At 44.8% G+C, this 27,942-nt stretch overlaps 1 protein-coding gene across 1 annotated transcript; it reads right to left on the minus strand.

The window, feature by feature from the left end:
* Nucleotides 1-21,197: 21,197 nt before the first annotated feature.
* On the minus strand, nucleotides 21,198-27,579 carry LOC138732699 (BUD13 homolog). Its single transcript, XM_069879357.1, has 13 exons — nucleotides 27,454-27,579; nucleotides 26,794-26,881; nucleotides 26,407-26,491; nucleotides 26,216-26,273; nucleotides 24,863-25,438; nucleotides 24,602-24,611; nucleotides 24,399-24,522; nucleotides 23,930-24,003; nucleotides 23,488-23,596; nucleotides 22,922-23,060; nucleotides 22,405-22,586; nucleotides 21,982-22,063; nucleotides 21,198-21,659 (listed from the first exon to the last, which is right to left on the minus strand). Exons 1-13 carry the CDS (start codon nucleotides 27,570-27,572, stop codon nucleotides 21,566-21,568), a joined length of 1,740 nt encoding a protein of 579 aa, XP_069735458.1. The 5' UTR covers nucleotides 27,573-27,579; the 3' UTR covers nucleotides 21,198-21,565.
* Between the last annotated feature and the right edge of the window lie 363 nt (nucleotides 27,580-27,942).

Consider the following 27,942-nt stretch of genomic DNA (forward strand, 5'->3'; position numbering starts at 1 on the left):
TGTACTGCCCCTGCTAGGGATGAAACACCCGGGCTTTAAGGAGCGAGCTTACGCTTTTGTGGAAGCCTCTGCTGGAATCGCTGGTCTCATTCCTGACCTGTAAACGTTACCTCTCAGCCTCTCATTATGTCTGTAAATTTAAGACTTGGATTTTTCCTCTGAAAGCCTTAAATCAGCCGCTGTAAGGATGCTCTGATGCTTTGCTGGCCTGCTGCTCAGCTCCCCGTGATCCTTCAGCAGCTCTGCTTTGTTGACCTACATTTTAGAGGCAAAGAGTGATTTTGTTTTGTTTTCAACAGGAAATACCTGGAAGAAGAAAGCTTGGAGAAAAGGCAACGGAAGCTAGCTTGTTCAGAGTGGACGATTCACAGCATGAGGGCAAATGTACGTGAGCACTACTGGCATGCGAAATGTGAACTCTCAACTCCTCCTCTTTAGAGGTCTTGACGCTCTCTAAGTCCAAGCTTTTAGAAAAGAGCTGTAAGCATCTCATGTTCTTTCGGTGCCACCTTAGGCCGCAGCTGACCCAGGAAACCATGGAATCGCAGCGTGGTTTGGGTCAGAAGCCCCTGCCAGGGGCAGGGACACCTTCCACACCAGCTTACTCAAAGCACCATCCAACCTGGTCTTAACCATGCTGGGATGAAATCTTCCAGCATGACTTCTCCTTGCTGGCTGCATGCTTCATTTTTTCTGTTTAGTCTGCCATGCTCAGGTGAATCTGACTTTGCCCCCGCTTCCCGAGACAAACTTAATCTGTTTAGCTCTTGTTGGAGAACACAGGCTTTGGAAATGGGTTTGGAATTTGGGATAATTATTCTTGTTGGGAGCACAAGTCCAGGTGTGTGAAAAAGCAGAGGGTTGAGTGGGTGTTTCCCAGAGCTGGGTTCCAGGAAAGCTGGGGAGGGGCTTACCAAGGGCATGGAGCGATAGGCATGGATGGGGGAAGGGGGAAGATTTTTGTCCAAATGTCCAATCCAAATTCCTCACGGTGAGAGCAGTGAGGCCTTGGACCAGGTTGCCCAGAGCAGTGGTGGCTGCCCCGTCCCTGGGGGTGTTCAAGGCCAGGCTGGATGGGGATTGGAGCCCCTGATCCAGTGGGAGGTGTCCCTGCCCATGGCAGGGGTGGCACTGGATGGGCTTTGAGGCCCTTTCCAACCCAAACCATTCGATGATTGTGAGTTAGTAGCAAAGGGCACTGCCTAAAGACTCAATTTAGGAACCGCAACCACAAATAAACTTCTCAGGGAGGGCGTCTCTCTTAGGAGGCTGCTCTCCCTTCTCAGCGTAACAAGGACTTTGATTGTAACACCCAGGTGAAGGGAGTGAAGAGATGATGTGTGGTCATTCAGGTCTGTTCTTTGAGTTGTGTGATGGTGAATGGATTGTCCCGAGCGTCCGTTAGGATGGGTAACGTGCTGCTTCCAAACTGCCTCTCTTTTACGGTGTTGGAAAATTCTGCTTCTTTGCATTCCTTAGGAAATCCCTCAGCAGCAGAATGGAGATGACTGTGGAGTGTTTGTCTGCAAGTATGCAGACTATATTGCAAGAGGCAAACCATTAACATTTACACAGGTGAGTGGGAGTTAAAACTGGCTCCAGACGCCTTTGCTCAGATACAAGAGCCAGGGAAAGTTACAGAATCCTAGACTGTCCTGAGCTGGAAGGGACCCACAAGGCTTCTTGAGTCCAAGTCCTGTCCCTGCACAGGACACCCCAACATTCCCACGGTGGGGCTGAGGGCGTTGGCCAAACCCTTCTGGAACATCGTCAGGCTGTGACTGCTTCCCTGGGAGCTGTTCCAGGGCTCCGCCACCCTCTGGGGGAAGAACCTTCTCGTGCTCAACCTCACGCTCCCCTGGCATCTTCCTGCCATTCCATCGGGTCCGAGTTCCGCAGCAGCTGCCGATTGTGCCTGGAGCAGGGATGGAGGTTCTATCCCTCGCTCTGGAGTTGGTGCGTGGCTGGTGGGGTTGGAGCTCCACAGTGGCCTCGGAAGGGCAGAGCTGTGTTCTCCATCCTTACATCTGGTGTCTGCTTCCTACTTCCCTACACGAGATGCCGCAGCCGGTGGGTTTGGGATACCTGGCCCTTATGTCTTCTGGAGAAGTGGGTTTCCCACTCTTAGGTGTTTGTGCCTATTTTCTGCCTCGACTTATTGTGTTTAAAGGATTTTTCCTTTTCTTTCCAGAGTCACATGGCTTACTTCCGCAAGAGGATGGTGTGGGAAATAATACACCAACAGCTGCTGTGAGAGGTGCACGATGAGAGCAGCACTGTGATCACCTCAAGGTGACTGATAAGGCTTTTAGTTATTTTCCGAATACCTTATTTGGATAGGTAGTAGGCACACAAATTTTCCTCTTTAGGCTGTGCAGTAGTGGTTAAGGAGGGGTGGTGGTTTCCCGGTTATGGAGGCAGTAACTCTCGTTGCCGTTCGCTAAGGCACCTGACGGCACCCAGGCGGAAAGGTGGCTGTGATGCGGAAGAGCCGGCACTGTCAGCCTCTGTCACTGAGATGCAGCACACGGGGCCATGTTACCAACAAGGAGGACTCTCACCCGCGGTGGTGGCGACCCCTGCGTTAGCTGAGCTCATCTGGGCTCCCTGCTCGGCTCCTCGAGGGGACACAGATGAAAAAAAGGCAAGTAATCTCATAAATATTGATCAACGTTGTTCAGAAAAAAATTATCATTTATAAAAAGGTTACCAATCATTTGAAAGAGGCACATTTCAAAGTTATAAGTGTAACGCTCAATATCCATTCTAATAATAGTTATCATTTAGCATGTGTTTTAACAGGAAATTTCAAAAAGGTCAGGAATATTTAATGAATTATTACAATTTACTGAAATTAGTATTTCTTAGTTGTACATGTGGGCAAATTATAGTATCTAACTACTTATTTTCTCAATTAGGCCTTTAGGGAGGGATTGAAATTATTCATGAAGTAAATTTTGTTGCCTGAAAGAATAGCGGTTTTATATTCTCTTAAAAAATATATCGCAACATGCATTTATTGAAGTCCTAGTTTGAAGGATGAAACTTTGTTTCACCGTTGCGTTATATTCCTGGTTTTACTTCTTTAAAAGGTGGACAAACTAAATGGTAGACCTCTTCTTTATAGTATCAATTGTTTCTTATGAATATAGTAATGATGGAGCAGGATTAAGCACCCTTAATTTTTTGTTTGGACCTAGAAATATTGTCATTTGGTGGCATTTATGTTCATTTTGGCGGAGAGATATTTAAAGTATGTTATAATTCTTTTCTCCTTCCTCTCATTTTTTTTCCGAGCGTGGTGCAAGTGTACAGCTTCCATGTGAAGACAATTCTGTGCTGTAAGGTGGTAAAAGCATCACTTGTCAGAGATACGCTGGCGGATGTGCTGCCTGCCTGGGGTGACCACGGGCCAGTTTGCAGAGGTGGGTGTTATTCTTTGAACTTTTTCCTGAAGTTTAAACGGGTAATTTATAATTTCTGCTTCACAATACAATGAAATTCTATTCAAAACAAAGCAAAAAATGTATATACCCTATATATGTGTGTGCATATAAGCAATTATGTATATCCAAACATCTTTCTGTAGTTTGAAGCATGCAAGTAAAGATGCAGAAACAGTATCAATTCAGGGAGCTCATTTCCTTTTAACAGCTTTTCTTCTTTTTAACCTAGTTAGCTAGGTTTCAGTTAATTTTTTCTAATTAAATTCCTAAAGAAGAGCTCCTCACTATCATATTGCATTTCTGTCAGTTCCAGATATGTCCATATTCCTCATTGTGTGGTGAATTCCCTTCTAGTTCTGTTTTGTGCAACCTTACATAGGTTATTACCTAACCTTCTGACTTCTTTTCTAATTGTTTTCTCATTATGCTCTGAACTAATTAATAAGTTCCTCCCCTTGCTTTTATGGAGTAGAGGGGAAGGTGGCTTTTTATTTGTTTGGTTGGTTTCTTTGCATTACAACCTACAGTCTAAAATGAAAGCAGAGAAAAATATGTAAATCCTGTCAAAGTAGTCCAAAACTGAAGTATATAGGAAAAATAAAGAGTATCTATCTATGTACAGAAGTTTTTGTTTTTCTTAGTAGAAAAATTGAGCTGCAGATTTGGATTGTACATCTTAATGGCATTCTTGATTCTAGAAAAGCGCTTGCCTTAGGCCCTCCTAGAACCAAATCATCTAGCCAGAACAGGCACTAGAAAACAAGTAAACCCACCACCATTAATTACAAAAACCAACCAACCAACTAACCAACCGAAAACATAAACAATCCAAAGAAAAAAAACAACAAGAAATGCATACAATTTTTTTTATATACTTTATTTTCCATTTTGAGATAGATGAAAGGAATATTTCTTCTACTCAGAAGCTCCTATGCTGAATGGCAGTTACCGGGGCAGCAGATGATAGACTGTGGAGGGAAGGAATCGCAACACCTGAACCAAAGCTTTTGCTAGTTCAAGGATGATCTAAAGCGTAATTGCACTTATATATTGCTGACCCTGTTGTTCTATGGTGTGGGACATCCCTTCAGTGACCGGGTGTCAGCTCTCCCAGCTGTGTTTGCTCCCATCTTCTTGCCCACTCCCAGCCTCTTCAGAAAGGAGGCAGTCACAGACAAAGATGAAAAGTAAGGTTTCCCAGAGTGCCGGGTGTATGTTTGGTATTTCAATATTCCAAAACCAGAATGACCGAGTTTTTAAGGAACGTATTCATTCCTCTTGCCAGTACTGAAAATTGAGCAAGTGGAGGAGCTAGGTTATGTGGAAGTTAATGGAAGTTACGTAGATAAGTTCTGAGATTCAGGTATTTGAAGACTTACGGTATTTAAATACTTACAGATGGTATGATCTAGCCTCTCTGTTTTAGCATGGTGCCAAAGAGCTGTAGTGCCGGACACCAGAGACGGAATTCTAAAATGCTGCAAGTTTTGTAACCCTATTTGATGTGCCTGGAAATGGTATGTCTAAGTATTTTTTTTAAACACTTTCAGATATTTTGAGAAGTTTGAATATTTTAGGAAATCTAGATGTTCTTTGGAAAATAACTTTTAAAGTAATTTATTTCTGAAATTAATTATCTAGGTTTGCTAAGTGTGCCAAAGGGATTGTGATGGTTTCACGTTTAAATTTGTGCTTTACAAAAGTAAGGCTACTGCCTAGAACCACTTGATGTCTTTTTTTTTCCCTCCTGATTTTATTTCCTCAGTTTTAAGTGCTAAGGCAACGCAGAATTTAAAGTTTAGGAGGTTTAGGTTAAGTATATACTGTTACAAAGAGTCAAATGCTGTGATACGGTTTTGTTTTCCTCCAAACCATGGAGAAGTGGAAGAGAACACGCACCAAACCTTCTTGCACTCATACAAAGAAGGCTCATTCCATCCCCTTGGAGAGGATCAATCTCTTTCTAAACAGAATATTGATATGATAATCCTTAGAAATAATTTACATAAAGTAAGAATACAGTAATATAAATGTTGGGCTGATTAATTGAAAAGTCCTGGCTTCCTTTCTCTGTAGGATATTTTTCAGGATTTTTTTGACCAGCTGAAACATCTTCAAAGGCAGATTGCTATAGAATAAGAATTCCACAGCAAGTTGTTATTAATGCTACGGCAGTTTTTTTAATGTTTAATTTAAAGAGAGCAACTGATCAAAAGCCGTCTTATCTATTGTTTATCATTTTAGCTGGAACATGTGGTTCTAATTTACGTGGACCAAGTGGGATTATTACATCACCAAACTAAGCGGGTTCAATATGAAGACAACGCCCGTTGCGTGTGGGTCATTATACCAACTGACCCAGAGCAGGTTTGCTTTTTCTATGTTTCTCAGTTCAACTTGTACAATTTTGGGTCTGTCTTAAAATTATTTCATACCTATTTGTGTAAATGTATGAACACGTGCGAGTGCGTATGTTCGTTTAAATAAAAAAATTACCAGAGTAGAGATGTTAAGAACAGATATTGGGCACTAGAAAGAAGCCGTAAGTTTTTAATAGCTGTGAAAATGACCACTCAGTGTAATAGGCCTTAGAGTTTCTAAGTTATAAATAATTTTTTTAATGAAATACAGAAAATCATCTTTGGAGTCCCACACTGCTAAATGAGTTGATAGTGTATATTTCAATTTGTATCTTAATACTTACTGCATCTTAGCATAAAACCCACACATCTAAGTACTTTGTCTGATCTTGTTAGGTGTTTTCTACTTACCTATCTTCTCTTATCAATCCACTGTTTTCCCATAATGATTCTAAATACATACCTATAAATAATTATACATAAACCAGTAAGCGCGATCAAGTATTCTTATTAGAATGCAGCGTATTGAGATGCATTTTTACTTGTGTTTCTGTAAAATGAATTTACTCACTAAAGGACAGAGACAACCCCTACCTGTAGGAAAAGAAAATGAAATAAGAAAATCTTCCCCTTATTTTACTTTTCTGCAGTGAAATGCTGAATAAATTAGTTAGAGTAAGTTGAGGAACTTACAATCTATATGTACTTTCACAAGTACGTAATGTATTTCCTACGCAAGTTTTGGGAGGGCTGAATTCTTGACTTTATTAAGGTTGAGGAAAAATATCTAACTTTATCTCACCATAAATTAATACAAATGCTTAGCAGCAGCAAAGGTTGTTTTACTGCATGCGTTCATAGCTTATTGTTGTCATGTAAATATTTTCTTTGCAAAATCAAGTCCTCTTTGTTTTAAAGAGGATTTATTGCCTCAGAAAATATATGTGTTCAAGAAAAAAAGCAACCGCAAAAGCACAAAGGTTACTGCATTCTGAAAGATTTCACTGAACAGGAAGGTCTTTATTTAATTCCAAACTCAACTGTTATAATTTATTTAGTATTCAAATTAGAAGTGGCCATTTGTCAGTGAATGATCTTTGACTTTGGAGACATTACATTTTATAGGAAGTATTAAATCACTTTCAATTTTTAAATAGAGATTAGCATTTAAAATATGAAAGATGTTTGACAAATGCATCAGCTCAGATTTATGTTCAGTAATATGTAGTCTCTTTGGTTCTGCAAAATGCAGTGTAGTTTTATACGAAAAAACTTAATTGTGCATACAAAAGAAAATATGTGAAATGACTGCTAATGTAAGAGAGTCTTGACATTTTAATGATTTCTTTTTTCAGAACCATTCCATTAATCTTTCTTTTTTAATTTTTCTTCCTTTTTCAAGAATTTCAGTTAAGCACTGATTTTCGTATTTATAATAAAATGAGGATGATAATCTCCTGGCTGATTGCAAGAAAGTTTAACCCTAATAATATGCAAAGTGCTGCTGATGGAGCAGTGCTGTTTATTAAACTGCACCGTCTGTTTTTGCTATGGAGATTCAGACTTTGTTCATTTCTGAAAATCACTGAACCTTAATCTACTGCAACAACCGCAAGTTCTGTTCATTCTCCACAATGTCTCTTCCACAATGGGTTTAGGATGTTAGTAGGGTAGGTCTCAAGGAGGTTGGTGTGGATTAGCTTACTGCTTTGTTCGCTGAACGGAAAAGGCGCTCGTAAGCAGCAGTCTGTGGCAGCTCGACAGCTTATCAGTCACGAGAATGCACTGAGGGAGTTGTACGCCCAGACAGAAACTCTTGTGTTGTGTTCCAAACGGAGAGGTGTGAGTACGTGTCCTGGAGCTTTCATCCAGAAAAAAATAGACACTGTTACATCCAGCTGGGCGGAAGGTAAAGAGATTTGCTGACAAACATGTTGATAATTACATGTAAGAACAACACTGGGACCTTTGAAGTCTTTCAGTTCCGGGCAGAGCAGGCGATAGGGAATGATTTGTCTTGTTATTAAACGTGGGTTTGTCTAGCAGTGCAACAAAGGAAGATTCTTTTCTAAACGTCATGTATCTAGGAAGGATGGGGGTTGAGTTTAGGCCCATGACAACTGTGAGTGTGAAGTCTTAAAATTGGCTTTGTTCAAGGCCTACGGTATCCTCAAGTTGCTTTCACGTAAGCGTCACATTATCTGCATCGGTGGGTATCGATACAGATTTGATACTGGGACTTCTATCCCCAAACAGCTGGAACTATATTTAACACATCCTTTTGGACACTAAAAGATATGTTGGGAAATACTTTTACTTTGGAGGCAGCCTGACTGAAATAGAACATTTTTCTTACTTCTTTATAAAGAAAAGTATCTTTCTACCTAGTTCACAAACCTGTGAACTTTAAGAAAATCCATTGCAAAAATAATTTCCAGGTTTCCAAAGTCAGGATTTGATGTTAAGATTTGCTGAATGTTGTGCAGATTTTCACCTGTGACTTTTGTTGGAGTTACGAGTGACAGAACTCTTGAAAACAGATCTGTGTGTTGAGTGTCTGATTTTAAGATCAGATTGAGGAGCCTACCTTTTTGCCCCTCAGATTTGAAAAAAAAAAAATCGGAATGCTGAAATGGGTCTGTGTGATTTTCTTTTCTGAGAAGGTAGACAGTTCATGAAGTGTCGTTACTGTGTATTTTAAATATTTTTGATTTTAGTAGTGACCTTGTGTCCTTCTTCAGATTAGTTTATGCAGAGTATTGTGCAAGATAAGACAGTGTTCCCTGTTCCCTCTTAATGTAACGTTCAGTGAGGTTTAGATAACATAGTGTAGTAAAAAGGTGCCCTTGCATGAAATGTGGAACATGACGTGCTGGAATACTTTAAAGAATATTTTTTTAAAGTTTTTTAAAAAGGTCCATAACATTTTCCAGATTTGCATTCTGGTGCTGACGGGGCGAGATTTTTAGTGTGAATTCAAACTGAAAACACATTTCAGCCTCCTGCGGGGCAGGACCGTAGTTCCAGGTTTGAATCAAGTATATGAAGATTGTCGTTAGTTAAGTGTTTTTCTAACATTCATTTGACTTTTTCTAAGCAGCACAAAAGTCTAAGTTAAGCTTGCTTCTGCGACTGTTGGAAGGTTAATGCTCTGCTTGTTTGGAAGAGTTGATTTTCTTCTAACATCTGTTTCCTCTGGGTCCCGCTACGGCAGCTTCTGATCAGCGTCCTACTGAGTCATTTATTAGACTTTTAGCATTTGCAAATACAACGTTACGGTGCTCTTCTGCCTCTCTGACAGGTACATGCTGTAATTCTTGGTAACCTTACATTGGCTCAGTTGCTCGGCTGTGCACTTTCTCAGCTTTTTAGGATCAGTCGCTTTGGGCTGCTCTGCCGAGGTCTCACTGGTCTGTTGTCTTTACCTCCTTCTTGCTGTTACAATCTCTTCAGCATGTTCTAAACGTGCCTCTATCCCTTGCTGGTTTGCTTCGTTCTCTAGGCTGTGGGGTTTTCATACGACTCACTGCCCTGGAGTTCCTGCTGCTTTCACTGTTTTAGGGCAATATTGCTAGGTGCAAGGGCTCCGGTTTCCAACTCCCGTGTCTGTAGGAGGGCAAGGGTTGCTGTCGTTTCAGCAACGGTACTTAGTTTGCACAGTGTTTGCTTGAGTGATTTTGAGATAATTTCTTCTAAGATTTCTTCTAAGAATTTCTAAGATTTCTTCTTCTTTGTTTTTTAATGAGGTTATCTTGCTGATTCTTGGACTGGGTCAAAGTTTGTGGTGGCTCAGATCTTATCCTTTCTTGACATCCATGTCTTCCTCAGATTCTTACTTCCGCGTAAGTAGTTTATGCGTTTATGGTGCTCCACAACAAATTCAAACCCTTTGTTTCCATAGGCAGATTTCCCCCTGTTGGATGGCGTTGTTGTGTTACACTTCAATACTACAGTGGTTTTGAGAAAGTATGTCCACAAAAAGGCTGTTGCTTCAAGGCTTCGTTACAAACAGAGCCCCTCTCCCTCTGAGGGGTTGCTCAGAGCTCCCTGCCACGAGTACAAGGGTGTTTGTCAGCACGTCTCACCCTACAGCGCCTGCAGCCCGTGCTGTGACAGGGCAGGGGGCTCTTGCTCAGCACGGTGTGTCTCACCCTGCAGCGCCTGCAGCCCGTGCTGTGACAGGGCATTGATTTTTTTTTTTTAATCTGTAGAATTTATCCTCACTTCTGTACCACAGAGTTTTGTGCTGCAGGGATCTTGTTTACCAAAAAAACGTAGATCTAAGGACTCCTTTCACTGAGCGTTTTTATGTTCTTGGCACTACAGAGGCTCATGCTAATGATTTGTTGAATTCTGTCTATTCCATAAGCCCATGAGGATGGGTTTAATGGAGGGGAGGAAAAGGCTATTGTGAATTTAGTGTTGGCTCACTAGTACATCATTCTAGATCACACCAATATACTAAGGACTCCTTGAAAAGAGTATTTTGCGTGATATCTTGCAAGCACAGTTTGGGATGCTCTTTCATTCTCCACACAGTGGAAAAATGAAAATTGTGCCCTAGGTAAATGTGCGTATTTAAATGTAAATTTAAAGACCTTTATTTTTCATTTGCTGCACCAATGTCTTTCATCTTAGGGGGTTAAGGTATCATTGGTGAAGTTCAGAATTAAAGTTATTAAGGTCTCTAGCTTGGTTTTGATGAGTTTGAACTGGAGAGATAACTTGTGCATTATTTAATGTTTATCTACATCAACTTTCATCTGCCAGCCACTCCATGTTATAAGACTCTTCTGTTTTTTTCACAGTAGAACCTTGTTGCTCCCATGTTGAAAAAGGTATTTGTCATTAATAAACTTTCTCACTCTACTTCTATTTCAGTTTTCCAGATTGTCTGTGAATGTCTTCAAGGGCGCAGCTTGTTCCAGAACTCTCCTGGTGACTCTGTCAGTGCTGGAACAAACAGTTTACTCATATTTCTAGTTTCTGCGGTTTTCATTTTTTTTTTTTTTCCTCAGAAAGACCTTTTGTGCCATGGCTACCTAATTTCTGCATGAAGCTGCTGACAGGCAAACCAAACAAGAAAACCTCTGAATTTCTTTGTGGACATTTACTTTCTTTTAATGTGAGTAGAAATGGAAAGGCCTATACGGGGAGTTACAGGCAATGGGAAACACACGGTGCAAGAACAAGCTTGGCACTGTACGAGGCAGCGTTGTGGGTTAGACGTGGCAGTCAGCTCAGCTCCACACATTCGCTTGCTTGCTTCCCTCCAGCGGGCGAGGAGAAAGACTTGGAAGGGTAAAAGCAAGAAACCTCGTGGGTTGAGATGAAGACAGTTTGATAACTAAAGCAGAAGCTGCATGTGTAAGCAAAGCAAATTGAGGAATTCATTCACTGCTTTCTATCTGCAGGCAAGTGGTCAGCCATCTCCAGGAATGCAAGGCTCCATCACACATAGTGCTTACTGGGAAAAACAAACACCGTAAGTATGAATGTCTCCCCTTTCCTCTTTGTTCTCTCAACTTCTATAGATCAGAACAACATCACATGGTATGGGATATCTTTTTGATAATTTGCAATCAGCTGTCCCAGCTGTGTCCTCTCCCTGTTTAAGAATTTCTTCACATCCAAATAGCGTATTCCCGTAAGTCTTGAGAATATAGATTGTGCTGAAGAGATTTGTCAGTGCTGGTGTGCAATTAATCCGTGCCTGTCTATAAGGAAATCTGCACCAGCTCGTGTGTTTGTGCTGGTGTAGCTTCTGTTCAGCTCTTAGAATGGAACGAGCTGGCTCTGGGAGGAAAGGGAAAGAAAGAGGGGGACAGCACCACCCCAACAGTCGCCGCTGGCTAAAATGCCTTTGGAAGCATTTTGGTGTACTGAAAAACTGTTTAACATGGCCCTCAAGACACATTATTGTGCCAGTGAATTTTGTGGCTGCAGATGTGACGTTATTTTATCTACAGCATATTGCCTGCGATTCTTGTCGTTATTGAAACATAATGTAGATAATGCAGGAGACTTTACCTCAAAACCTGGCAGGTCTGCAGAGGACCTGTGTTAGATCACTAAACAAAATCTCTGACCCACTGCCAAAATCATATACAGATCTTTGTGATAAATATGTTGGTTTATAGCTATGAATATCCTGGAATCATTCAGCTTTTCTTGAAACCTCCTACTCTTTTCCCTTCTAATGACCCTCATGTCAGTATTAACTCCACTTTAAAACATAGAGAATCGCAGAATGGCAGGTGTTTCAAGGGACCTCTGGAGATCATCTAAACCTGCTCAAGCAGGTTAACCTAGAGCAGGCGGGTTTTGAATATCTCCAGAGAAGGAGTCTTCACAGCCTCTCTGGGCAGCTTGCTCCAGGGCTCCATCAACCTCGCAGTGAAGATGTTTTTTCTCATGTTGAGGTGGAACTTCCTGTGCTCCAGCCTGTACCTCCTGCCCCTTGTCCTGTTACTGGGCACTGCGGAGAAGAATCTGACCCCATCCTCCTGGCACCTGCCCTTTAAATATTTATAAACAGAAACCTCAGTGTCAAAATAAAACCAAGATACGGTGTACGTGAGTACACACACGTGCCACCTGCAACTACTTCTCACCCGAACAGACCTCTGAAAAGTGCTTGTCTTAGAAGTGCTGTTGGATGACATGGATGAAAAATCCATTTTCACACTTTTCTCTTATAAAATTACACTTTTCAGTTAATTATAAATACTTCTACAAACAATAATTTATTTTTTTTTCATTTTTCTGGCCAATTAATGATTAAACATTGAGCGAAATGAGAGTTTAAGGTTAGTAATTTCTGTAAGGAAATTTCTACATCTGTATTTCCGTGCATGACACTTCTCCACCTTCTTATGAATTGATTGTTCATACTTGCCATCTTGTTATTCTATAATTCAAGAGACAAGCTTTTAACTTCCTGTACTTCCGATATTGTGCTGCCTGATTTTTATATAGTTACTCTAGTAAAAAAGGAAAAAAAGTTTTACTGATGTCTATAATAACTTTTCAATAATAAGAACAATTATCACCAGTTGCAGGTGTCTTTAGTAAATGATACTTCAAACACACTATAGAAAGTTTCCCCACTTCTGCTTTTTTCTATGTCTCTTTCTCAAACCAAATAAGACAATTGAAATGATGAGTGCTCTGTGACTTGATTTATGGTCCCCAAGTAATTTCTTTTAAGATTGGGTCAGATCAGGTAAGCTGTGGGTATATTAGGAAATAACTGACGTTTCATTTTAATAGGTCATAAAGCTGCTTTTGACGAGTTTGAACTGGAAAGAGGCTGTGATGCTCTTACTGTTGGAGGTGCTGGCTGAGTTGATGATTCCAGAACAGCGTTGTATGTGTAAGTACAGAACTTCAAATGCTTTCCGTGGAAGTTTATTGTCATGAGATATCTATGTAATTTTGTAGTTTTGATATGTGCTATTTATTTACATACTTGAGGCTTCAAATTCCTGTACTGTCAAAGAAAACTGTCCATTTCAAAATTTCACTTCAGATATTTAACATCTTTATAGGCTTTAATAGCAGACTAAAATCTGAAGAGACCTGAGCTTAGATCTCTTTAAAGCAAAAAACCTGCTTCTAAGAAACAAGTGCTCCGTGTACCACTCTAACTGTAGTCAGAAACAATTAAAAGAACAAAAAAGGCCTAGATTTCAGCAAACAGAAAATACAGCTTGTGTAAAACCAAAAGAAATAGATTAATTTCAAATTTTTTTCGCATACAATTTGATTTATGAACAAAGTGCTCATAAAATCTCCTAGGCTACTTTACAGTAAAGTTAAACATAGAATGGAGTCATAGGATCATAAATCACCAGCTTGGAAAAGACCTACTGGATCCCGCATTGCTGTGACTCATCTTCCTTAGGACAAAAATGTTTAATTTAAATAAAAACACATGAAAATTAGTATCAAAATGACAAAATTTGGGGTTTTTTGCAGCTGCCACATGGTCACCGGATTCAAGCGTGGTTTTTTTCACAAAATAGCGTGCAAAATCTTGAAAGAATTAATATGCTAGTAAGCCTTTTATTGAAATAATAAATCCAACTCTCTAAACTTAGCTATAACCTTTTTATGGAAGCTCAGTATATCCATAGGAGTAATTCAAGCGTATTTTTATTTACCTAATAAAAATGTCTACCAAATAGGCACTGATGGGGATAAAGAGAGGAAAGAATAGTTTGGAAATTCCATTAGAGATCCCCATTTAGAATGAATAACATTAGACTAGTCTAAAATGCATTTTAGGTTTTTTTAGTATCGTTCTCGAGATCTGTAATTCATGAAGAAATGTGTGTTTTTCTTTTGAAACATGATTAGTGGACTGGAATATAAGCAGAATAAATCTTGTTTATTCTGTCACATCTGCATTCTGAAACATTTCTTGAAAAAAGTATTACATGAAAGAATGCCGTTTCCTTTGATACTAAAGCAAATGTTGAACTTTGAGTTGGCATCAAGCATATTGTTTTTCATTTCACTGAATTTTACTGACAGCTTGTGTTTCACAACAACAGACGAGAGAGCTTCGATATAAGGTGATGTTGGGCAGGTTATTGGTAGGAATGGTTGGACTCGATGATCCCGTGGGTCTCTTCCAACCTGGTTATTCTATGATTCTATCAAGTCCTTCCTTTAGACAGAAGCTGCTCTCAGTTAAAGTGAACAGTAGTGGGAACCCAACAGAAATATTAGCAGAAGTGGAACCAAACCAAAATTAACTTAATATTAACAGTCTCCTCTATTTCTGGTTTTTATTTTTGTGCTAGTGTCTTTTCAGTCAGGATCTGTGAATAAACAGTTATTTACTCTTACCAGTGAGATTTCCTTATTTATAGTTTCTTTAATCTTTCTTCAGATTTTAAAAAAAAATACAAGGGCTGTGCATTTACCAAGACCCATAGATGCATCATTTTATGTGTGGAGTTATAATTATTTTTGCCTTGTGCATTATTTAATATTTATCTACATCACTTTTCATCTGCCAGCCACTCCCTGTTATAAGACTCTTCTGGTTTTTTCACAGTAGAACCTTGTTGCTCCCATGTTGAAAAAGGTATTTGTCATTAATAAACTTTTGCATTCTACTTCTATTTCAGTTTTCCAGATTGTCTGTGAATGTCTTCAAGGGCGCAGCTTGTTCCAGAACTCTCCTGGTGACTCTGTCAGTGCCGGAACACACAGTTTACTCACATTTCTAGTTTCTGGGGTTTTAAATTATTTATTATTTTCAGACTAAAATCTGAGGAGACCAAAATTTGGAGACAATTACCCATAATTTGACAGCAATTACCCAAAATTTGGGGCATTTACACCAAATCTGCAGAAAATTACAAGAAATTTGGGGACAATTACTCAAACTTCTGAGAAAATTACCCAAAATTTGGGGACAATTTCTCAAAATCTGGGGACAATTACTCCACATTCGAAAAAGTTACAAAAAATCGGAGGAAAATTACACAAAATTTTGGACATTTACACCAAATTTGCGAAAAATACTCATGATTTGGGGTGAATTACTCAAAATTTGGAGACAATTAACAAAAATTAGAAGACAATTACACCAGATTTTGAGACAATTACCCAAAATTTGCCAGCAATTAATCTAGATTTCAGGAAAATGACACAAAATTTGAGGAAAATTGTAAGAAATTTTGTGACAATTGCTTAAAATTTGAGGACAATTACTCAAAATCTGGGGACAATTAACCAAAATTAGGGACAGTTTAAAAAAATCTGAGGAAAATTACACAAAATTTGCGACATTTATACCAAATTTGGGGAAAATTTCAAGAAATTTGGGGACAATTACTCAAAATTCTGAGAAAATTCCCCACAATTCGGGTACAATTACCCTAAATTTGTTGACTGTTACCGAGGATTTGGGAACATTACTTACTATTTGGAGACAATTACCCAAGTTTTTGAGACAATTACCAAACATTTGCGGGCAATTACCCAATATATGCGGGCAATTACTCTAAATTTCAGGAAAATGACCCAAAATTTGGGACAATTGCACAAAATTTGAGGAAAATTATAAGAAATTTTGTGACAATTACTCAAAATTTGAGGACAATTACTCAAAATCTAGGGACAATTACCCCAAATTTGGGACAGTTACACAAAATCTGAGGAAAATTACACAAAATTTGGGACATTTACACCAAATTTGGGGAAAATTACAAGAACTTTGGGGACAATTACTCAAAATTCTAAGAAAATTGCCCAGAATTTGTGGACAATTTCCCAAAATTTGGGGACATTTACCAAAAATCTGGGGACAATTACTCAAAATTCTGAGAAAATTACCCAGAATTTGGGGGCAATAACCCAAAAATTGACAAACATGACTGAGAATTTTGGACAATTAATCCAAATTTTGGGTAATTACTCAAAATCTGGGGACAATTACTCAAAATTTGGGGACAGTTTACCAAAATTTTGAGACAATTACCCCAAATTTGAGGGCAATTACCCAAAATTTGCGGACAATTACTCTAAATTTCAGGAAAATGACCCAAAATTTGAGGAAAATTATATGAAATTTTGTGACAATTACTTAAAATTTGAGGACAATTACTCAAAATCTGGGGACAATTACCCCAGATTTCGGACAGTTACACAAAATTTGAGGAAAATTACACAAAATTTGGGACATTTACACCAAATTTGGGGAAAATTACAAGGAATTTGGGGACAATTACTCAAAATTCTGAGTAAATGATGCAGAATTTGGGGACAATTTCCCAAAAATTGGCGAATATTACCGAGAATTTTGGACAGTTACTAAAAATTTTGGGTAATTACTCAAAATTCTGAGTAAATGATGCAGAATTTGGGGACAATTTCCCTAAATTTGGTGAATATTACGGAGAATTTTGGACAATTACTCAAAATTAAGAGACAATTACCCACGATTTTTGGACAATTACTCAAAATTTGGGGACAAGTACCAAAAATTTGGAGACAATTGCTCAAAATTTGGAGACAATATCTCAAAATTTCTGGCAACTGACCCAAAATTTGGAACAGTTGCACAAATTCTGAAGAAAATTACATAAAATTTTGGAACAATTACTCAAAATTTGGAGGCAGTTACCCAAGATTTTGAGACAATCAGACAAAATTTTGCGAATATTACTGAGAATTTTGGACAATTACTCAAAATTTGGGGTAAATACTCAAAATTTGGTGATAATTAGTCAAACATCTGAGAAAATTACCCAGAATTTGGTCCAAAATTCTCCGTAATATTCACCAAATTTAGGGAAATTGTCCCCAAATTCTGCATCATTTACTCAGAATTTTGAGTAATTGTCCCCAAATTTTGAGTAATTGTCCCCAAATTCTGGGTGATTGTTCCCAAATTTTGAGTAATTACCCAAAGTTTTTAGTAACTGTCCAAAATTCTCGGTAATATTCGCCAATTTTTGGGAAATTGTCCCCAAATTCTGCATCATTTACTCAGAATTTTGAGTAATTGTCCCCAAATTCCTTGTAATTTTCCCCAAATTTGGTGTAAATGTCCCAAATTGTGTGTAATTGTGAGGAGCGGAATCTGAGGAGGGACATTATCACTCTCCTAGGCTCCTGGAAAGAAGGTTGTGGTGAGGTAGATGCTGATCTCTACTCTTAAGTTACCAGTATGAGGACAAGGGAAAGGGGCCTCAAGTTACACCCGGAGTTGTCCTACCCTTGATTATTAATCTGTTTTTAATTCTATTAAGAGATGGCCAAGAGAAAAGAGTATCAATTTGAGATTAACAAGGTTATTAGCACTTAATTATGTGAGGTGTCTTCGTAATTGAAAAGGGAAAGAGGCAGCGCCATAAATATCCCCGGCGCCGCGCTCCCGGGGCTTGCGGGCGGCTCTTTACTCACCAGGCTGCGGAACCATAAATATTAAATATCTAGCGAAGAAAGAATTACAAGGCAGAGCGAGGATGCCCTCTGGATATTCCGGCGCCGAACATTCTTGCATTTACAAATATTCATTAACTGGGATCTGCAAAGTTATTTCCACCAAGACTCGGAGAATGAGCAGGAGAGAGAGAGGTTATTTAAAAAAATAGAGTCTAGAGTAAATATTATTAGTAATTTTTATCTCTGCGTGTCATATGCATATATGCACATATGCATATACAATCACTAACCTGTCAGTCTCGGGGATTTGCCTTCCCAGCCACACTGGAAACACTGGGAGGGGAAAGGGATTTTCCCCTGGGTGGATCGGAGCTGCCAGGGGACCCCTCGATGTCCCTGGCCTCCAGCGCTCCTCACTCAAAGCCCGGAGCACCCACACCCCAGAGCCATTACTGCTTAGAAGGAAATAAAAATTGCATGTCTTGGGCTCTCTTTAATTAAAAAATAGAAGATGTCAGTAGGCAACGGTAAAGGCTCACCTGCCAGAGCCTGCTTGGTGGGAGCTACTGGGAAAACCCAACCATGAGGGAGGCGCAGGAAAAGCCACATTTACCCTTGCCAGGATAGAACTCAGAGCATAGAACTCCAAGCCCAAAGGATCCCGCTCCGAGTCCTTCACCATCCCACGCAGAGGGATCCAGCTCCATCAGCCCTTCACCATCCCACCCCGAGAGATCCCACTCCAAGGGATCCCACTCCATCAGCCCTTTGCCACCTTGCTCCAACGCTCCTGTTCCGCCAACCCTTCACCACGTCACTCCCAGGGCTGCCACTACCCCAGCCCTTCCTCATCCTGCTCCCAAGAGATCGCACTCCAGCAGCCCCCGTGCACCCCCTGGCACCAGCAACCCTCCCACCCCCTGGGCAGGGGTCACGCATGAGGAATTCACCCCTTAATCTTAACTAAAACCATTCCCGATAAGCTCATCAACAAAAATCTAATTATGATGTGTGAGGCTGAGCTTAATTGCTTGTCCTTGACATGAATAATGCACAGCGTAAGCCTATTAGCCACTGTAAGCCTATTATTGTTATTATCGTGCTCACTGTCAAAAGTATAAAAGTAAAACAGTGGAACGGGGCTGGGGGGGGAAATAATGTTGTGCAATTAGCAGCAAACCACCAGACAAATAAGCTCGTTAATCGTTAGAGGGAGCGAGCTCTGCTGCTCCTTAGCCATCCCCAGCTGGGGGCTGCTCCAGGGTGAAGCTCACCCATGCCTGGAGGGACAGGATCCCCACATTGACCAGAGTGTGACCATCCTGGCAGTGCAGTTATTCCAAAACAGAGACATCCACTCCGAATGTTATTCCAAAACAGAGACATCCACTTCTCCACAAAGCCACAAGCTCACAGCTGGGAGCAGGACTCAGTGTTGAAGCCAGTCCTCTCCTTCATCCATCCCTGCCTGGGTGGCATCCACCCCTCTCCCCTCATTCAAAACCAAGCACTGGCCCTCGACCTCCCCTGGCGGCTCCTTCGCATCCTTTGCTCATTAAATCCAGCTACTAATGAGGAAATCGGGATGGAGGAGGCATGCAGCTGAGCACAGCTGCCTCCTGCGCAAGCTCTCCTCCCCGACTTATCACCCCTCACAGGATGTTTACAATAATTTTTAATTTGCACAGTTATTAATCATTTTTCTATCTGCCTAATTTGCATAATAATTACTCTGCTCAGTGTTTGCCACGACTGTGAATGACAGTGTTTTAAATTAAATTAAGATTTTAATATTCATTTTTTGTGGTTCGAGCTAATCAAAGGTGCTGCTCGGTGCCAAGACCGAGGCTGCTGCCCTTCCAGGAGCACTAATAAAGAGATCCGCTTCCCGGTGTCCCTCCCTTTATCTCCATCGCCCTTCTCATCCCAGAGGATCCCCTGCAGCATTTTCCAATCGCTCTGCTGCCAGAGCCACTCAGCCGCAGGCACAGTTGGGACAGGAGAGCTGTGAGGAGGTAGGATAAAGACCAAGGGTACCAGGACAAACCCACCTCCCATGCATGGATGTGTGGGAAGAAGTGGTTTCTCCCACCTTGGACTGGAATCTGACCTTGTCCATGCTCCTCTGGGAACAGCACAGCCTTCCAACACCACCACAGCAGCTGCCAGAGCCAGACACAAGGATACAGCACCCATCCTCACCTCCCCTCTCCCTCTCCCACTGTGTCTAAGCCCTCAGGGAGCTGCAGCAGCTCCTGCTGCTGTCAGAGCAGCTCACTCGAGCAGGGTGGAATCATTAAGGTTGGAAAAGCTCATCCACGAACACAGGCGGGGTCCAAAAGTTCCCACTTGTAGCCTAGAGACTTCAGAAAAGGTATCAGGAAAAGCACAATTTGCTTGGCAGAGTCAGTGGGAGACGGCGATGGTCGCAGCGAACACAAGGACACAGTGAACCTTCTGCCAGCAATTCTTGTCCCTGCCGTGGTGGAAAAACCACCACCACGCTGAACCAAGTGAAAAAAGAAGAGTGTTATTTAAAAATGTACAGAGATTCCAGGAGCACAACGCAGGGAATAAAAAAGCAGGGAAGGAATTCCCAAAAGCGCTTCCCCTCCAGAGAAGGCTTTGTCCTTCGACTTCCCATCACAGCCCTCCCCATGCTCGAGCACAGCCAAGAGCGATTCCAACAACTGGCCCTTGACCGCTACAGAAGAGAAGGAATCTCCATGGAAACCACTGCCTGCGTTTCATACCTGCACCCTGGGATGCCCTCAGGAACGACTGTATTTGTTCCACACGTGGTTTCTCACAAGCGGGAAGCTCTGCCTGGCCTCCAGCTCAGAGCCTGACAAAGGTGACGACAAGAGAGCAGTTACTTCACGCTGACTTCCAGGCAGCGGCGCTGGGAAGTGCCAAGCTATCGGCACCACTGTCCGGAGAGAAGGCTGGGGGGGACCAATCTGCCCCCAGGAGCTCCTCCGACATAACCAGCCACTTAAATCCCCTCTACACGTGTATTTCCACAGGAAACTGTCCCCCAAGGAGTTGCGGGGTTCCTTGAGGTGTTGCTGTCAAACACAGCGCTGCCTGCTGGGCTCCCAGCCTCCTGTAGGAGGGCACCAGGGGCAGGCAGCCAGCTGCTTCCTGCTCAGACAGGGCCAGGAGCTAAGCTTCCCAAAAGTCACTGCCAATCAGCGACTCTGTGGACCAGAGGTGACCACACAGACTCAAAGGAAGCCGTCTGGGTGCATTGGGAAGGACACGAGGTGGATCCAACACCAACCCAGAGGTGGATAACTCCCTACACTAAGTAGTTCTAGGGTATTGCTGCTCTCTGGAAGAATTCAAACACAACTGGAACTGCAGCGGAGCTCAGGAACCCACCGGATGAGGCTCACGCTCCAGTGACCGAGTGCTCAGCAGACTTCCAGAAAAACCTGACACCTGAAGACTTGTGAGCTGCCCTCAGAGGACAAATCATTTGGCATCAAACAAGCACACAACTTTTAAAGTTTGTTGAAGACAAAGTGACCAGAACCCCACAGCACCTCTCAGGGCAGCCCCTGAGAGCCAGCGTGTGCTGGCAGGCATCAGCCATCATGGCTCCCCCTCCATGCTCAGCTGCTGCACTGCTCCAGGAAGCGCTGCTGCCATTCTCTGCACTTGTTCTCCCTGTGCAACAAGAAAATCCTCCTTGGGAAGCTTTCCTCCAAATTCAGCCTTGCCTCCTGTCCCCTGGGATGTTGGACACCAAGCACAGGATGGGGCTGGGCAGCCATTCCTCAAGCCGTGGCAGCAGCAGGAGGTGAAATTCTGTTTCTCCTTGATACTTTGTGTGGTTCTTCATCACATCTACATGTCTTCAACGCTCCACTTGTAGGCGAGCTCCTGAACTGCCTTCTTGTTGGCGATCCTGGCAAAGCGCTGCTGCTCAAATCCATTGGACCTATAAAGTGACAGCAAGAAGATGGTGGGCTGCTGCGCCGAAGCTTTTCTGAGGCAAGATAAATTTTCAGGGACATAACAAGCTCTCCACTGCTTTTACTCCAGCTCGGATTCCGCCACAGTCTGTGGTCAGCAGCAGTGAGCATCACTGAAACTCTTCACACCCTCACTGACAGCGCCATCCTCGCTCCCTTCTGCCCTGCATCCATCACCCAGCTATAACTTAACCTCCCTCACCTGCTATCTGCAAATCTTAAAACTGTGAACTCTCTGAAGCAAAAGCTCATTTGATTCTCCCACATCCCAGCACCAGGAACACGTACCTGTCCACACCGTCCCAGCAATGCCCAGGCCATATGTTAAACCTGTTGAGCGGAGGTGCTGGTCCCTTGTACCTGGGTTTTTCTAGGAACAGAAAGAGCAACACAGCAGTTAGTTGCTGCAGCGGAATCATGCGGTCACCCCATTGCACAGGCATAGCGCACAGGCTGCCACTCAGCCAGCAAAGAAGAAACTCCCTCAGAAAACCAAATCTGTTGAGTTTTACCCCACCAGACCCTGCTCCTTAAGCAAACAAATAACAGGAACTGTTAATAACAGCAAATGGTACTGCTACGCTGGCTCCAGAGCAGAACTCCTTTAGGGCTGAGCCATCCCAGTAGTCTTAGGCCACTTATTTAACAGTAGTTGTATTTCTATGATGTCAGGGCCATAAACCACGACCCAGTGTAACTCAACAGCCAAACCTTTTTCTTTGTTTTCCTTGGCCTTCCTTTTCTTGATGAGGTCAGCCATGGGGTCCCCTTCTCTCTCGTGCTCCCGCAGCATCCGATCCAGATCCTCATCATCGATATAACGGGCCAACGGCTTCTGCATCTCCTTTATCGCATCTTCCACATTCTGCTGCTGTTGCCTCTCCTGCACCAGCCTGAAAACACACACGGCTTCACCCCTTAACCAAGCAAACATTTGCTCAATTTGCAGGATAGCTCACAGTCCTGAACTTCCAGCACTGGTACAGCATTCCCAATGCACATCCAGCAACAGAGAGTGGTCTCTAAGACACATGGAACCCACACTTTCAGCGTCCCAGGCTCAAACCCAGAGCGTAAGTGAGCTTCAGCACCCACCCCTGTGAAGTGACATTCCACCTACACCACCACTAGGAACAGTACTGTAACTGGGCTAAAAAGCAGGGAGCAGAGAGTCCGAAGGTGTAACACAAGGGCCCAGGACTGGGCTGGGAGCTCTGGAGAACCTTACCCTTTTCCCCACTTGGCGTACTGTGCATCTCTCTTGGACTGTGCTTCGGCTTTCTGCCTCTGCTCCAGCCACTCCCGCATCAGGTCTCTCTTACGGCCGGACTTGTCTCGATAGACGGTCTCAGCATGTCGGGATTCCTCTGGAGGGGACAGATGCCTCAAGTCAGGCATTTTGAAACATTTTTAGACACGAATCTGCTAGAGCGAGTCCAGAGGAGGCCACAGAAATGATCCGAGGGCTAGAGCACCTCCCATACGAGGACGGGCTGAAAGAGTTGGGCTCCTTCAACCTGGAGAAGAGAAGGCTCTGGAGAGACCTTAGAGCAGCTGGTGCAGACAGATTAAAAACCTCTCCCCTTCCCTGTGATTTCAGCGCCTTTGCTCTGAAATCAAATTCTACAAATCTTTTATTTCACGAGCTCAGTGACCCTAGCCAAGGCATCCATCAGCACAGCTTGACGCTGTTCCACAAGGATGCTCTCCAGGGCTCGATAAAGCATCCAGAGCCACCTGAGAGCAGGGAAAAACAAAGCGAACTGGCCCTGTTCAGCGGTTTTACACCCCTACCTTCCAAGTGCTTGGTATTCCTCTCATTCCTCCGGAGCTCCTGCTGCTCCCTCCGCAGCACATCAGCCGACACCAAGCCAGCTTTCACCCCGGAAAACATCACATTTGCCTGCAAATCAAACACAACTCACACTTACTGCTGGCTGAGAGCTGCGCAGCAATCCAGAGGCAGGAAGAGACAACCATGTTACAGAGACTTTCTGCTGCCATTCCCAGGAATAACTTCCCTTGATCCTCAAAATTGAGAGGACTGAGGCAGAGCTCCTCTCCTATGCCTAGCGCCTACCTCATGCTCCTTCTTATCTCAAGCAGAGGGTCTGGCACAGCAGCATGCACGAGTTAGATTAAATTCCTACTACACGCTTCGTAAATCATTGGATTTCCCTGGTTTTCTATCAAGAGGAAGTAATCCACAGCTTAAATAGGAAGACAAAACACTCACCTTCTTGGGAGACCCTCTAGCCTCACGGTTGCGGGGAGGCGAGAGGTCAGCATCGGAGGTGTTCTGGAAACCCCCTGCAGTAAAGAAATAGTTAAGTAAAAAATGCAGAATTAGACAGAATCAAGACCTTAAGAGATGACAAACCATAGGCAAAAGACAAGTATAGGGTAACAGCCCGTGAATTCTTTTCTTCCTGAACATGTGCCACCTGGAGACAGTACTTAAACTTTCCTTTCAAACGCATTTAAGACTTAGTCACCTAACTTTACACCAACGCTAATCTAATTCTAATCCATTTGAATGAAAAAAGACAATTATGAGAACTAGCTTTACCAACAGAAGCAACAACCTATCTGCTACCATACCACGACGGGAGACCACAAATTCAATGCCACTCACCTCTCCAGAGCAAACATGACCACAAGGTGGGCAAAGAACCAGACAGAAGGAACAAACTCCACACACTCACCTTTTGTTCTGCTCTGCTTTTTCAGACTCAGTGAAGCAGCTCTCTTCCTCCAAGGCGGTGATGAATCTGAGTCGGAATTGTACCTCTTCTTCCGTGGAGGAGACAGATCTGGAGTGGCCTGACGCTTCAGGCGCGACAACGACTTCGCAGAGACACCAGGCCTGAGCCGAGATTGCTCTCCCTGGGCTCCCCATAACTGCGACTTCTCTGGGGCTTTACAGCTCTTTTTCCCCAGCGCTGAACTGGCATCCGGGGAGTCACAACGCCTCCATCTTGGGGGCGAGAGATCTGGGGTGTCGTGGCGCTGGCACCGCGGAGGTGTCGGCTCCGGGGTGTCGTGGCGCTGGCGCACCGGAGTTGACGGCTCCGGGGTGTCGTGGCGCCGCGGAGGTGACGGCTCCGGGGTGTCGTGGCGCCGCGGAGGGGTCGGCTCCGGGGTGTCGTGGCGCTGGCGCCGCGGAGGCGACGGCTCCGGGGTGTCGTGGCGCTGGCGCCGCGGAGGCGACGGCTCCGGGGTGTCGTGGCGCTGGCGCCGCGGAGGCGACGGCTCCGGGGCGTCGTGGCGCTGGCGCCGCGGAGGCGACGGCTCCGGGGCGTCGTGGCGCTGGCGCCGCGGAGGCGACGGCTCCGGGGCGTCGTGGCGCTGGCGCACCAGAGGTGACGGCTCCGGGGCGTCGTGGCGCTGGCGCACCGGAGGTGTCGGCTCCGGGGTGTCGTGGCGCTGGCGCCGCGGAGGTGACGGCTCCGGGGTGTCGTGGCGCTGGCGCCGCGGAGGTGAAAGGTCCAGCAAGTCACGATGCTTTTGCTTAGCAGGTGACAGGTCTGGGGTGTCATGCCATTTCCGTTTTGGTGGTGATAAGTCTGGGGAATCGTGTCGCTTTTGCTTAGGAGTTGACAGGTCTGGGGTGTTCTGACGCTTCCATCTCAGCAGCGAGATATACGGAGAGTCGTAACGCTTCCGTCTTGGAGGCGAGAGCTCTGGAGTGTCATGACGCTGCCGCCTTGGAGGTAACAGGTCTGGGGTGTCATGACGCTTCCATCTCAGCAGCGAGATATACCGAGAGTCGTAACGCTTCCGTCTCAGCAGCGAGATATACGGAGAGTCGTAACGCTTCCGTCTCAGCAGCGAGATATACGGAGAGTTGTAACGCTTCCAGCTTGGAGGCGAGAGCTCTGGAGTGTCGTGACGCTGCCGCCTCGGAGGTGACAGGTCTGGGTTGTCATGACGCTTCCATCTCAGCAGCGAGATATACTGAGAGTCGTAACGCTTCTGTCTCAGCAGCGAGATATACCGAGAGTTGTAACGCTTCCAGCTTGGAGGCAAGAGCTCTGGAGTGTCGTGACACTGCCGCCTGGGAGGTGATATGTCTGGGGAGTCGTGACGCTGTCGCTTAGGAAGCAAGGAGTAGGGAGAATAATTTCCCTCTCGCCTGGGAGGGGACGGATCCGGGGTGTCATGGCGCTGTCGCCTTGGAGTAGAATAATTCAAGGAATTGAACCACACATTTTCCGGTGGTGTGGGCTCCGGGGTGTCGTGGCGGCGCCGCCTGGGAGGGTGAAATTGAAAGTTAGATTTGTTTGTTTTGCTGCCTTATGCCTGGAGACAAATCCCGAGCGAGACCTGTAAAGCGTTAGCAGTCCACAATGGAAACAACTTTCTGAACATGGATTCACACTTGATTTTGAGCCTCTGGGTAGTGACCTGCATCACTGAACCACAGATTTCCCAAAGTGTATCGCTAAAATTGCAGACCGAGATGGACGATGCCAGCAAACCAAAGTTAACCAACAGAAGAGTTTCTAGATAAGCCTCATACCTCACAGTAGAACGATAGGCTGCTAAAACATCTGAACTCTGCGAGTCTCCATTCCGGTCTAAAAAGAAACAAGCAGAAAGTTACCATCATTTGGGTTCTCAGCAGTTCAGGATATTTAGCCAGTATTAATTTTAACCTGCAAGATCATTGTTTGGAGCAGTTTAACATCAAAAACAAAGGTCTGGGCTCACCTCCTAGAAGTTTCCACTTTGTATTTGTCCGGAATGCCTCCATGAGCTTCACTACATCTGGACGCTCGTCAATAAATTCTGAGACCTGATGATAAAAAAAAAAAAAACAGAGTCAACAGCAAATCTTAGGAAGAAATGTTTTTCTGTGAGAGTGGGGAGGCCCTGGCCCAGACTGCCCAGAGCAGGGGTGGCTGCCCCATCCCTTGAGGGGTTCAAGGCCAGGCTGGATGGGGCTTGGAGCCCCTGATCCAGTGGGAGGTGTCCCTGCCCACGGCAGGGGTGGAACTGGATGGGCTTTGAGATCCTTTCTAACCCAAACCATACCACAAATGTATGATTTTCCCTCTAATAAAAACAATGCACCCATCCTTGCGACCCCCTACTCACCACAGGCATGTCCCCATCGTCCTCCTCCTCCTCCTCCTGTGTAGCAGTAATGCTATACCAGCTGACATCGTCATCCACAATCCGCATCCTGGGAGAGGGGGACAGGGGTCGTGCCATCAGCCCTTCACCAAGAGAGGGAACAGCCCCAGCTGCTGCCTGCAGAGGGGATGAGGGGGCCCTGGGAAGCGTCCTGGCCCCGAGGGATGGGGAGAAGGGGGCCCCGGGAAGGGTTCAGTCCAAGTCCAATACGATGGGGATTAAGGGGCTTTTCCAAGGAGAGTCCCAGCCTTGCAACAGTGAGAGCAGCCCGCCCCCGGGGAGGGTCCCGGTCCTGACCACACGCAACGGTCGCCCGGGCGACGGGGGGGCAACCGGGGGAGCGACGGGGGGGGCGACCGGGGGGGGGCGACCGGGGAGGGGCGGGCAAGCTTCCGCTCCGGGCCCCGAGCCACGGGAGCGATGTGGGTGCTCCGGGCAGGGTGAAAGTCCCGGTCGCACGGGAGAGCGAGAAGGGGCCTCAGGGCGGCTCCTAACACCGTGAGGGGCTCGGGGGTCCAGACAGCCCGAGCCCAGGCCCAGCGCGGGGGGGGGACCGGGCCTAACGCGAAGAAGCGGCGCCGCGCGCAGCCCGCGGCCTCCCCGCTCCCCTCCGCTGCTCACCCGCCTCTGCCGGCGGATCCTGCCGGCTTCTTCTCGCGGCGCCGGCGGGGCTGGGCGGCCTCGGGGCCGCTCAGGTAGCGCTGCAGGTACTCAGCCATCGACAGGCCCTGCGCCGCCATGGTGACGCGGGCCGCAACTGGCGTCACAAGGGGAGGGGGCGCGGGCTTTATATAGGGGCGGGTGGGCGGGGCTAGCACAGGGGGCGGGGCTTCGAGAAAGGGCCTCGTGAGGGGGCGTGGCCTCGGGGAGGGGGCGTGGCCTGGGGCAGCGCAGACACCGCCCCTCTCTTCACACCTTTTATTGGGGAAGCGCAGCCCCCTGCTCCCCTCCCGACCCCGTCCTGGGCCCAGATCCAGCAGGGAAAGAGGCCAGCAGGGTCCGGGCTACCGGCCCGGGGCGCCTTCTGGCTCGTAGCCCTCCGTCCTCATGTCGTTCAGCCCCAGCTCCTCGTTCTGCTCAAACGTGCGCTGGTAGCGCTCCACTCGCAGC

Source organism: Phaenicophaeus curvirostris, chromosome 36 (assembly GCF_032191515.1).
Source record: "Phaenicophaeus curvirostris isolate KB17595 chromosome 36, BPBGC_Pcur_1.0, whole genome shotgun sequence".
Taxonomy (NCBI): domain Eukaryota; kingdom Metazoa; phylum Chordata; class Aves; order Cuculiformes; family Cuculidae; genus Phaenicophaeus; species Phaenicophaeus curvirostris.